This window comes from Centropristis striata, chromosome 18, assembly GCF_030273125.1.
Source record: "Centropristis striata isolate RG_2023a ecotype Rhode Island chromosome 18, C.striata_1.0, whole genome shotgun sequence".
Taxonomy (NCBI): Eukaryota; Metazoa; Chordata; class Actinopteri; order Perciformes; family Serranidae; genus Centropristis; species Centropristis striata.
In genome coordinates, this window is record NC_081534.1 from 1,702,710 (window position 1) to 1,716,488 (window position 13,779).

The following is a 13,779-nucleotide window of genomic DNA, read 5'->3' on the forward strand; positions in this document are numbered from 1 at the left end:
GGATTTTGAGTTAAGCGAATCCGTGGCTATTTCACGGATTCCTGTGAGACCATGCAGGTTCTTTTAAAAGTGTCTATTTTTTTAGAAGCAACCAGGCCATAAAATCATAGCTAGATCGACTGATAGATACTTTATTGATCCTGAGGGAAATTACAAAGTGCATTTCATCGTGCATTTTGTGCAAAGTGGTGACATTATATTGTTATTACTTAAAAACCACATCGGAGCAGGATGTTCTTTACGAGCTCGGCAGCCAGGCTGTAATGAAGCATCATTTGAGTCAGTGCCTGTCCAATAAAGGTGCTAATGAAAAGGAATCATCCATAACTGTGAGAATCGTGCGTGCTTCTCCCCCCAAATGTGGTAAACATCTTCCTGTCAGCATGGCAGAACTGCACGCTGACTCGAGTTTCTAGTTTCCATGGCAACCAGGTCTCAAGGCCTGAGTGGATGCAGGTTTGCCCTCTTCCCCCGCAACCCGAGACAGAATGGGTAAATCCTGGTTTGAAGCTTGAAGAAGAAAAAACAGTTAATCTTTTTTTTTTCCCAGTATGCTTTTAAATTGGAGGCTTAGTAGTGCTGGGCGATAAAAAAATCAATTTTTTGTAATTATTTTAATTATGACTTTGGCTTTCAGCAATTATGGAAATTGAGATATAATTGAGATAACACAGTCATTATGTTGCATTCTGTTTGACAATGATGCTTTCATTTTGTCTCATTTGTGTTTATAAAACCTTCCTTAACAGAGCAGAACAGAATATGTTCGATACTTCTCCTTCTTGTATATGTTTAATACTACTTTATATGAAAACATAGAAACAAAATTACCCAAAAAAGAAACAAAATTACCAAAAAAAGACAGAAAATGACCAAAAAGACACAAAATCAGCCAAAAAAGAAACAAAATTATCAAAAAGACACAAAATGACCAGAAAAAGGAAACAAAATGACAAAAAAACACACAAATTGATCACAAAATGATCAAAAAAGACACAAAATGACCAAAAAAGACACAAAATTACCAAAAAGACGCAAAATCACCCAAAAAAGAAACAAAATTACCAAAAAGACACAAAATGACAAAAAAAGACACAAAATGACCAGAAAAAGGAAACAAAATTACCAAAAAGACACAAAATGACAAAAAAAAGACACAAAATGACCAGAAAAAGGAAACAAAATGACCAAAAAACACACAAATTGATCACAAAATGATCAAAAAAAGACACAAAATGACCAAAAAAAAAGACATTAAATGACGAAAAAGACTAAAACACATTAACACATGAACACTTTATCACAGTGGAGACAGAGCTGACTTCCAAAATGATTTGGCGACCCCCAGAAACCATCTCATTGGCGACCCCAATTGGGGTCCCGACCCCAAGGTTGTGAACAGCTGCTCTAAGTGAAATATTATTTATATTTGAGGGTTTTATTAGAATTGAAAGCCTTTCTCCTGCAGCGTCCCTCTTCATTTTGACAGTCTTGTGTTTCCTCCGTCAGGTTTGATGTGGTTCTGGACAGCGTGGGTGGGGAAACGGAGCAGTGGGCGATGGAGCTGCTGAAGCCCTGGTCCGGGGCAAAGTACGTCACCCTGGTAACGCCTTTACTCAGCAGCACCGACTCCATGGGCCTGCTGGACGGGGTCTTCCAGGCTGGATCCACCCTGCACAACAAGGCCATACAGGTACAAACTTCTGCTTTCAACACTGGTTAAAACTAGCCTGGCTAACACCAGTTACGCTAGCGGGGCTATTAGCCGCTAGCGGCGCTAAACCTTTCGCCTTTCAACTTTCGCTCTAAACCAGAGGTGTCAAACTCTTTTGGCCCACAGTATAATTATATTTGGCCCGTGAGGAAATACCAAATGATAACCAGAGCTGGCCCGCTGGTATTATACAGCACAAATAATACTACAAATCCCAGAATGCTCTGCTGGTGTTTTGGCTTGAACACAGTAGATCAGTGTGGAGCAAACTGAGCAACAATTAAAGTTGTCTTTATGCACTTTTTCTTGCTAGTCCAAGGCTTGAATGGCTGCACATTCATTGAAGGATATTATTATTAGTCATTTGGTTTATTATTGTTATTTTATTCTTACATTTATTTCTAGCCTGTGGAAAAAGATTACTGTTAAATTTAAATTTAAAGAAGGCCGCATATAAAATAAAGGGACATACAATTTTTATTTAAATTTTATTTAAGAAATGAATGCCTTTGATGTGTTTGTTTGTTTTATTTGATATTCGATTTTGCATGTTTGCAATATTAAGTTATATCAAGCTTTGCTTGTTCCATTTCGTTTGAACTTGTTTAGGTCCATTTTTTCAATAAATATCAATGTTGGCCCGCGACTTTGTCCAGGTTTTAAAATTTTGGCCCACTGTGTATTTGAGTTTGACACCCCTGCTCTAAACTATTTAAAACACCATCTACAGCTAAAGAGAGTTTCGCGTCTGCTGCAGCCATGTTGGATCCGTAAGAAAACTACAAGCTTCCATCTTTCGAGTAGTACGTGTCATCGTCTTGCCGTCCCTCCCCGCTCTGTGATTGGATCCCTAAAACAGGGCTAAGAAACGTCCCTGGTTGCCAGACTGGATGGAGGTTTGAAATAGGGCTGGGCAATATGGCCCTAAGAGAATATCACGATATTGCAGGCTATTTTTGCAATAACGATATTCTTGACGATATTGGGAAATACTTAAAAAGATATAAAAAACATGATATTTTTTTTTAGTCTATATAAATAATTAAAAATCTAAAATGTAGTTTGAAGTGCAAATCTCAACAGTTGCCAAATACAAAAAAAATTACTCTTGATTCTTGAGTATGAGAAAATAATAAAAATAACCATTTAGGGGTTCCGGGGGGCATATTTTAATGACATTTTGTAAAGGAGAATAAAGGTTCTTATATGTTTTATTTAAGGCATCTTATTTTGACAGTCTTCTTGTGAATTCTGTGGTGGATTCTCTTAACACACCGTGCTCTTATTTTGAAAGCTGCATGTGTTTAGCGACAGGGAGTAAGTAGCTTTTTGTGATTAAAACAACTTTAACCACTACATCAAGAAGTAGGAACGTTGCCATTATCACGATATGCATTTTTTTTAACCATAAAAAAAACTGTCTGACTCCAAACAACTCACTGTCCTGTCCTGTTGTTGTTGTTTACCAACTACTCTGAGCGTGGTGTTATAAATCTCATAAAGCCAGTATGAACCATGGGCGTGGACCACAGGAGCTCCCAAACTGAAACAGAATACTCAATCCTCAGTGGCACGGTGGAAAATCATTGTGTAAAGGGTGTACACCTGTTGGAGGAGGTGGACATTTTTGTTTTACTTCCATTCAGTTGATTCAATTGATTAGTTTCAGCTGAAATTCAGTTGAACGTGTTAATCATGTTATAACTTGACTTCAGATTCATTGCATATTCTCTCTACGCTTGAGCTGGTGTAATATACCCTGCAGGGGGTAATAAATCTCACTGCGTGCAGGTGAAGAGGGAGTTTGAGCGTTAAGAGTAAGAGCCTCGTGTCATTGCATGTCGGTCCTGTCGCTCCAGCTGCTCCGCTGGTGGAGTGCATGTGTAATGAGTTTAATTTAACATGCATGTTGTCCGCGACCCCCGCTCACTGAACACAATCTCACAGTTCAGATCACCCAAAAAAGAAACAAAATTACCAAAAAAGGAAACGAATTGACCAAAAAAAGACACAAACTGACCAAAAAAAGACACAAATTGGCCAAAAAAAGACACAAATTGGCCAAAAAAAGACACAATTTGACCAAAAAAGACAAAATGACCAAAAAAAGACACAAAATGACAAAAAAAACACACAAATTGACCAAAAAAAGACACAAAATGACAAAAAAACACACAAATTGACCAAAAAAAGACACAAAATGACCAAAAAAAGACAAAAAAAATGTGTCCACCGGTGCAACAAAATAAAGAATGTCATTATTTAATTCAGAGAATGTTGGACAGATAAGATAGATAAGCCCAAGGCATATTAGTTATGAATATTTTTTTATCAATTTACATTATTTTCAATGATCAATCAATGTAAATTGATAAAAATATTCAGATCAATACTTAAACTGCGTTGTACCAAAGGACTACCTTAAGAACACTGCAGGGAAATAGTAATATTATGAAAATATTTGAGACAGAAGTGATCTTGTGTCCAGAGATTCTTCTGTCCTTCCTGGTTCTGGAAGGACCCCTCTCAGTAATGGGGTGGTCACATTAATGCCTGTTTTATATCTACAGAATGGCGTTGCTCCAGGAGGACAAAATGTAATGTGTCATAATAACTCTACATAGGGACCTTAACACTTATATCCTCTAGATTCATTAAGTAAACACTCGTATGACATACTTTCTTTTTTTTTAAATTTTATCTTTATTGAGGCCAACAGGTTACATACAACATAGGATATTTTCCCTTCTTAAAAAACAAAACATAATTTCTCTTATATGTACAGGTTCCTGATACATAGGAAAAGCAAAGAAAGGAAAAGAAAACTAAATCATAGAAAAGATAACCATCAGGATTTTCATTCTGTATCCATAGATATACATCAACATCAGTTTTCTTCCCAGGCCCAATTTTTTAACATTTTTATGTATTAACATTATGAACAGTTCGAACATAAGAGGGAGTTTCACTTTAATTCTCTGAAAGAAAATAAATAAAGAAAAGGGGACATGCATACACATAGATAATTACAACAAGACAAAAACAAAAACGTATGACATACTTTCAAGTATTTTAATGTATTTAGATGAATTTTTCATTAAATTACAGTTGTTTTAAGATAAATAATGCTACCTAGGACAGTTGCACCGGTGGACAAATGTCATGTTCAAAACAGAATATTTGCATAGTTGAAAAGAACGATACTCATTGTTTGCAGATGGATTAGATGTAGATAGAAGAATGAACTGCATATTAAAACATTAATTTTATTGAAATATTATCAAATTTTTGTAATATTTCTCACTGGGAACACAAAAATTGAGCGTCACGTCAACCACCCATGTGTAATGAGGGTAGTGGGTGAACAGAGCGCCTCTGAGTCAAGTTGTCCTGGGCTTCTGGTGACAGCACGGCTGGCAGGGCAGAGTTGTGTGCATGCAACTGTGTGTGTGTGTGTGTGTGCATGCAACTGTGTGTGTGTGTGTGCATGCAACTGTGTGTGTGTGTGTGTGTGTGTGTGTGGGCGTTAGTCTCGATGCAATGTGTGTGTGTGCATGCTGAAGCAGCAGTATTTGGTGTTTGTGCAGATTGTAGCCGGGCTATCTCCCCCCTAGCAAATACCAGTGTTTGTGTGTTTCTTGCCAAGCCTCCGAGCCCTTTTGTCCGCGCTCGCAGCCAGCTGGTCAGTTTTTGGCGGCGCTCAGCCGCGGCGGCAGCAGCAGTCACACCCTCGCTGCCTCGCTGCCGGGCTCTGGACACCACGTCCTCCTCACCTGGGAGACCACGGCTCAACTGAGCCCTCTAGTGGTGGACGTCCTGTCAGCACCCACTGATCAGGAAGAGCCTGTTGTTGTTTTTCTTCCCAAACAAGCAGGGATAGATTTACCACAGGCTGTATAGAGGTGTGGCACAATCATGCCACATGATAATGTATTATGAGTGTTGGATTTCAAGATTAGTACATGATAGTTTCTTCTTGCTTTCCTCATTGTGTTTTACATGCTTCTTTGTGCACCTTTTATTGGGATTGTGTGTTTTTCTTTGTCCAAAATTAACCCATTGACACCTAAAACTTCCTGTAAAACCTCTGGGCGATTTTAAAATCAGCCCCTAAAACCTGAGGTTTTTCGGGAAATTCAACAGAAGTGTCAACGCTTCGACTAAATAATCGATTTTTCAGCCTCTGTAGCAGATAGAAATGAAATTCAAAAAGTATTTGAGAGCTTATACAAATACTACAAAACGACGTATCCGCTTTCCAGGCTTCAATGGGTTAAATCAAACACTTTTTACATCTCAGTCCCAGTAAAAGATAATTAAGGTTAAGGTAACTTTATTTGTACCCGAGGGTTAGATTTGGTTGCAATTAAAAAGAATTGGCTGCTTACACACACACACGCAGACAACATTGACAGACAGTGACATAAAAGTGACATAAAACAGTGCTCCAGACATGGGAACATGGATTAAAAGCATACAAAAAGGTATTAGATAGATAGATAGATATACTTTATTTATCCCAAGCTGGGAAATTACAGAACTATCAAAAGATAAATAAATACTGAATACAAGCCATCATGGCAGATACAAAAAACAAGGTCAGAATAAATAAATGATTAAATAAAATAGCTGAAGAAGGCTGTACAGGCCATAGGTTAATAAGTTAGTGTGTAGCTTAATTAATTACTTACTATTTAACGTTTTGACAGCTGAGGGAACAAAACTGCTTCTGTATCTCTTTGTTTTGCAGGCAGGCATTTTGTACCTACGGCCTGATGGGAGAAATTGAAATTCCCCATATAGTGGGTCTATTATACCTTGTTTTTGAGACAAATCACTAAGGTCCTCTATGTTTTTTCTTTTAAATGTCCCCTATGTGTCTCATGAAAGGTTTAGGTTTTTAGGTTTTATTTTATTTGCACAGTTAGAATGACATAAAATGACAAAGATAACATATAATGTAAAGTGCAGGGAGAGGCAGAAAACCCAGATGGGCTTATTTATTTAAAGCCTCCACCTAAAATTTCATTAGAAAGTAATAAACTGATAATAGAAAAAACAAATGTATAACATCAACAAGTTATAATGACAAATGACGTTTTTATGCACATAAACGATGCAAACAGTTTGAATTTATATTGTAGGGTAAGCTTCATTCAATAATCATTTTCTTTTCTTTTCTATTATGGACTGATTTTAAACCACTTATTGTTGTAATTTTATTTGTATTGAAATGTGTAATTTATTGTTGGTTATATCATAAAAGCACTTTTTATAACATATAATGCAGCTCAAAGTGCTCTAAAATAAAAACAAATCAATAACTTGGGTATTAAAAACACAAAAGGAGACGCAAAAAGCTATAACAGTAAAATAATACAGACATAAAAGTCATAATAAGACATAAATACAAGTAATAAAAAGTTGATAATGGTAGAAACTATTTTTTGTAATATTAATATATTAAAACAATAAAATTAGTTGGCAAGATACAAAATAAACTATAAAATAATCACAATGATGTTATAGAAAAATTGGCATTAATTAGAATAATTTGTATTTTATTACTCTATTTATTCAATTTTGCTCCGTGAAGCACTTTAGCCTGCATGTTTGCATGAAATCTCAGGTAAAAACATTTAGTATTTATAGTTGGTAACTGCTATCATCAAAATAGTTATAAACAGTGTTTCTGTGCATGTCATCCATGCTTTTTTACACATTTTCAGTAGGTCGGGGGAAGTTCATGGTGTATTTTCAATTATGTTAAAACTCTTGATCTGTATGAAAACATCAGGATCAAATTAGAGCTGCTGGGGAACTTCACAGGCTGAGTCCCAAATCTTTCCATACCTTGATAAACACTTTTATACCCAGTGAAGTATACAGATGCCTGACTCTATCCAACTCTATCTGACTTTAACTTTAAGCATGATCCAGTTTAAAAAGCGGTACAAACACATGGGTTTCACAAGGTACAGGGAGGAAGAAGGGCTTTAACAACCGGGTGTTTTCATAAATTATAAATTATTCATGTATTTGTTTATGTAATCTATTTATTTTCAAAAAAAAAAAATTGTATTTTTTTTTTTTTGTAAATATGTATGTTTAGGGAAAAAAAAAAGTGTAAATTGAGTAGTGGAGAAGGTTTAAATAAGCATATTATGCTTCATCCTGCTCCTTTTCGGACATGTTGCGTTCACGTTACAGCGTTTGTTTTGACTATTGCTATTTTTTGTTTTGTTTTGATTATTCTCATTGGATGTATTTGTTTTTGTGTTTACTTTGTTGTGTTACTCGCACATGTTCGAAATAAAAGCTGAACTGAACTGACTATATCCAACTCTATCTGACTCTATCTGACTCCTAACTGTTGCCTTCTCTCTTTTTGCCTCCTAGAACATCATATCCAACGGGGTGTTCTATCGGTGGGGGTTCTATGCTCCAGATGGTCCTGCTCTGGACGAAGTCAGCCGGCTGGTGGACGCAGGGAAGGTACCGTACCGCCTCATTACTGTCATCACACCTGCTGACACACCTGCTGACACACCTGTCACTCAGGGACACTTTGAAAAAACTGCATATCATGATATTGGCAACATTCCTTCTTCTTTATGTAGTGGCATGAGGTTGACACAACTTAATATACCGAGCTGCCCTCCAAACACACTGCTGCATTATGCCGTTCGTTAGCAACGAGCTAACATTAGCTAACAATTAAAGTTGTTTTAATCACAAAAAGCTACTTACTCCCTGTCGCTAAACACATGCAGCTTTCAAAATAAGAGCACAGTGTGTTAACAGAATCCACCACAGAACTTACAAGAATACTGTCAAAATAAGATGCCTTAAATAAAAAACATATTTATTCTCCTATATAAAATGTCATTAAAATATACCCCCGAAACCCCTAAATCAGGGGTCTCAAACTCAAATTACCAGGGGGCCGCTGGAGGCAGTATCAAAATGACCAAAAAAAAGACACAAAATTACTAAAAAAAGACACAAAATGACAGAAAAAAACGAAATTACTAAAAAAGACAGGAAATGACCCCAAAAAAGACACAAAAAGACTGAAAAAACACTAAATTACTTTAAAAAGACACAAAATGACCCCCAAAATACACTAAATTACAACAAAAAAAGACAAAATTATTAGAAAAAGACACAACATTTCTAAAAAAAAAATAATAATAAAAAAAAAGACACAAAATTACATTACATAACATTCCACACACGGCAAACACGGCAAAGTGCCATTCATATAAAACTCACATTAAACTTTCATATTAAGGTGAGGGCCACAAAATATCGTCACGAGGGCCGCAATTGGCCCGCGGGCCGCGACTTTGAGACCCCTGCCCTAAATGGTTATTTTTTATTATTTGCTCATACTCAAGAGTCAAGAGTAATGTTTTGGGGGATTTTGCAACTGTTGAGATTTGCACTTCACACTGCATTTTAGATTTTAATTTATTCATACAGACAAAAAAAAAACATATTTTCTATATCTTTTCAAGTATTTTGTAATATCGTCAAGAATATCGTTATCGCAAAAATAGCCTGAAATATCGTGATATTCTTTTAGGGCCATATCGCCCAGCCCTAATGGAAATCCCCTCATTTGCACACCAGTCACACAGCCTTATGGATGAATATGAAATCCATGCATGCAGGGATGGGGATCATACAGCAAATGAAACATATTGAACATACCAGGGATTCCATACGTGCCTGTGTTCAAGGCTACCCCTGAGCTTTGTGGAGGAGCGAGCGTGAGCGTGGCGTTCCCGCCGTGCACGCCGGGCTCCTGGGCGATTGAGTCAGGCGCCAGGAGACGGTGAATGGGTTTTTAAACAGTGCTGAGCAGCCATTCGCAAAAGCGTGTGGGACCTCTGTGCCTTTTGTCTCGGGGCTTACAGCGAGCGGCACACTCAGACCAGTGGCGGGAAGCTACCACACACACACACACACACACAAAACACACACTCTCTCTGCATGTCCTATTCTCAGTGAGAAGCGTGGACGGTTTCCAGTGTGACGCCACCGCGCTCCCCCATTCATTGTTAACCACAAGAGATGCTGACCAGAATAACAAGCCTGGCTGCTGGTGTTGTGGGACTAGCGCAGGATTGTTCAGCCTCATCACATTCTGAACCCCTCCCTCACTTTTTCACATTTGCAGCTATGAAAGCAGAGATGATGTAGCATTAGGAGCTGGTGAAAAATGACCAAAAAAGGAAACAAATTGACCAAAAAAAGACACAAAATGACCAAAAAAAGACACAATTTGACCAAAAAAAAGACACAAATTGGCCAATAAGGACACAAAATGATCATAAAAGACACAAAATGACCAAAAAAAGACACAAAATGACCAAAAAAAGACACAAATTGGCCAATAAAAGACACAAAATGACCAAAAAAAGACACAAAATGACCAAAAAAGACACAAAATGACCAAAAAAGGCACAAATTGGCCAATAAAAGACACAAAATGACCAAAAAAAGACACAAAATGACCAAAAAAAGACACAAAATGACCAAAAAAGACACAAAATGACAAAAAAGACACAAATTGGCCAATAAAAGACACAAAATGACCAAAAAAGACACAATTTGACCAAAAAAGACACAAAATGACAAAAAAAGACACAAATTGGCCAAAAAAAGACACAAAATGACCTAAAAAGACACAATTTGACCAAAAAAGGAAACAAATTGACCAAAAAAAGACACAAAATGACAAAAAAAGACACAAAATGACCAAAAAAGGAAACAAATTGACCAAAAAAAGACACAAAATGACCAAATAAGACACAATTTGACCAAAAAAGACACAAAATGACCAAAAAAGACACAAAATGACCCATCACATTCTGAACCCCTCCCTCACTTTTTCACATTTGCAGCTATGAAAGCAGAGATGATGTAGCATTAGGAGCTGGTGAAAAATGACCAAAAAAGGAAACAAATTGACCAAAAAAAGACACAAAATGACCAAAAAAAGACACAAATTGACCAAAAAAGACACAAAATGACCAAAAAAAGACACAATTTGACCAAGAAAGGAAACAAATTGACCAAAAAAAGACACAAATTGATCAAAAAAGACACAAAATGACAAAAAAAAGACACAAAATGACCAAAAAAGGAAACAAATTGACCAAAAAAAGACACAAAATGACCAAATAAGACACAATTTGACCAAAAAAGACACAAAATGACCAAAAAAGGAAACAAATTGACCAAAAAAGACACAAAATTACCAAAAAAAGACACAAATTGGCCAAAAAAAGACACAAAATGACCAAAAAAAGATACAAAATGACCAAAAAGGAAACAAACTGACCAATAAAAGACACAAAATGACCAAAAAAGACACAAAATGACCAAAAAAAGACACAAATTGGCCAAAAAAAGACACAAATTGACCAAAAAAGACAAAAATTGACCAAAAAAAGACACAAAATGACCAAAAAAAGACACAAATTGGCCAATAAAAGACACAATTTGACCAAAAAAGACACAAAATGACCAAAAAAAGACACAAAATGACCTAAAAAGACAAAAATGACCCATCACATTCTGAACCCCTCCCTCACTTTTTCACATTTGCAGCTATGAAAGCAGAGATGATGTAGCATTAGGAGCTGGTGAATATTTGCTTGTCTAAATTGATTTAATACGTACTGTAATTTCCCAGCGGTTTGCATGAAGTAGCTATTTATTTTGTCTGGTTTACAGCACCTAATGCATGGAGTTTATCCCATCAGCACATTAGGAAGCATCGTTTTCCACTGATAAATCTATGTAATTGACTTAATCATCAAACTCATTCTGCTGTCTAATAAAGCATCCATTTCCCCAACCCATTAAACCAAAAGCCAGATACTATTCATCCCGTCTCTGATATGCTGAAGGTTTAAATCTGATCTCTTAATTGTTTCCTGAACCGCTTCCTCCCCCCCCCCCGATTGATTTTTCAAGCTCTTATTCATATTTTTTCTGCTTCCTCGCTGCTCCAATTTAACATGCATGTTGTCCCACTGAACAGAATCTCACACGCACAGTTCAGATCCCCCAAAAAAGAAACAAAATGACCAAAAAAGGAAACGAATTGACCAAAAAAAGACACAAATTGACCAAAAAAGACACAAAATGACCAAAAAAAGACACAAAATAACCAAAAAAAGACACAAATTGGCCAATAAAAGACACAAAATGACCAAAAAAGACACAAAATGACCAAAAAAGACACAAAAAAAGACCAAATGACCAAAAAAGACACAATTTGACCAAAAAAGACACAAATTGGCCAATAAAAGACACAAAATGACCAAAAAAGACACAAAATGACCAAAAAAGACACAAAAAAAGACCAAATGACCAAAAAAGACACAATTTGACCAAAAAAGACACAAAATGACCAAAAAAAGACACAAATTGACCAAAAAAAGACACAAATTGACCAAAAAAGACACAAAATTACCAAAAAAAGACACAAAATAACCAAAATAAGACACAAATTGGCCAATAAAAGACACAAAATGACCAAAAAAGACACAAAATGACCAAAAAAGACACAAAAAAAGACCAAATGACCAAAAAAGACACAATTTGACCAAAAAAGACACAAAATGACCAAAAAAAGACACAAATTGGCCAATAAAAGACACAAAATGACCAAAAAAGACACAATTTGACCAAAAAAGACACAAAATGACAAAAAAGACACAAATTGGCCAAAAAAAGACACAAAGTGACCAAAAAAGACACAATTTGACCAAAAATGACACAAAATGACCAAAAAAGACACAAAATGACCAAAAAAGACACAAAAAAAGACCAAATGACCAAAAAAGACACAATTTGACCAAAAAAGACACAAAATGACCAAAAAAAGACACAAATTGACCAAAAAAAGACACAAATTGACCAAAAAAGACACAAAATTACCAAAAAAAGACACAAAATAACCAAAATAAGACACAAATTGGCCAATAAAAGACACAAAATGACCAAAAAAGACACAAAATGACCAAAAAAGACACAAAAAAAGACCAAATGACCAAAAAAGACACAATTTGACCAAAAAAGACACAAAATGACCAAAAAAAGACACAAATTGGCCAATAAAAGACACAAAATGACCAAAAAAGACACAATTTGACCAAAAAAGACACAAAATGACAAAAAAGACACAAATTGGCCAAAAAAAGACACAAAGTGACCAAAAAAGACACAATTTGACCAAAAATGACACAAAATGACCAAAAAAGACACAAAATGACCAAAAAAGACACAAAAAAAGACCAAATGACCAAAAAAGACACAATTTGACCAAAAAAGACACAAAATGACCAAAAAAAGACACAAATTGACCAAAAAAAGACACAAATTGACCAAAAAAGACACAAAATTACCAAAAAAAGACACAAAATAACCAAAATAAGACACAAATTGGCCAATAAAAGACACAAAATGACCAAAAAAGACACAAAATGACCAAAAAAGACACAAAAAAAGACCAAATGACCAAAAAAGACACAATTTGACCAAAAAAGACACAAAATGACCAAAAAAAGACACAAATTGGCCAATAAAAGACACAAAATGACCAAAAAAGACACAATTTGACCAAAAAAGACACAAAATGACAAAAAAGACACAAATTGGCCAAAAAAAGACACAAAGTGACCAAAAAAGACACAATTTGACCAAAAATGACACAAAATGACCAAAAAAGACACAAAATGACCCATCACATTCTGAACCCCTCCCTCACTTTTTCACATTTGCAGCTATGAAAGCAGAGATGATGTAGCATTAGGAGCTGGTGAAAAATGACCAAAAAAGGAAACAAATTGACCAAAAAAAGACACAAAATGACCAAAAAAAGACACAAATTGACCAAAAAAGACACAAAATGACCAAAAAAAGACACAATTTGACCAAGAAAGGAAACAAATTGACCAAAAAAAGACACAAATTGATCAAAAAAGACACAAAATGACAAAAAAAAGACACAAAATGACCAAAAAAGGAAACAAATTGACCAAAAA

General features: G+C 35.7%; 1 protein-coding gene across 1 annotated transcript in view; it reads left to right on the forward strand.

Annotated features, from left to right (window-relative positions):
* LOC131991565 (reticulon-4-interacting protein 1 homolog, mitochondrial-like) overlaps positions 1 to 13,779 on the forward strand; it is a 34,734-nt gene that overhangs the window by 17,296 nt on the left and 3,659 nt on the right. Inside the window, exons 7-8 of the mRNA XM_059357028.1 lie at positions 1,510 to 1,693; positions 8,114 to 8,209. Of these exons, the coding sequence (XP_059213011.1) occupies positions 1,510 to 1,693; positions 8,114 to 8,209 (280 nt within the window). The remainder of the gene's footprint in view (positions 1 to 1,509; positions 1,694 to 8,113; positions 8,210 to 13,779) is intronic.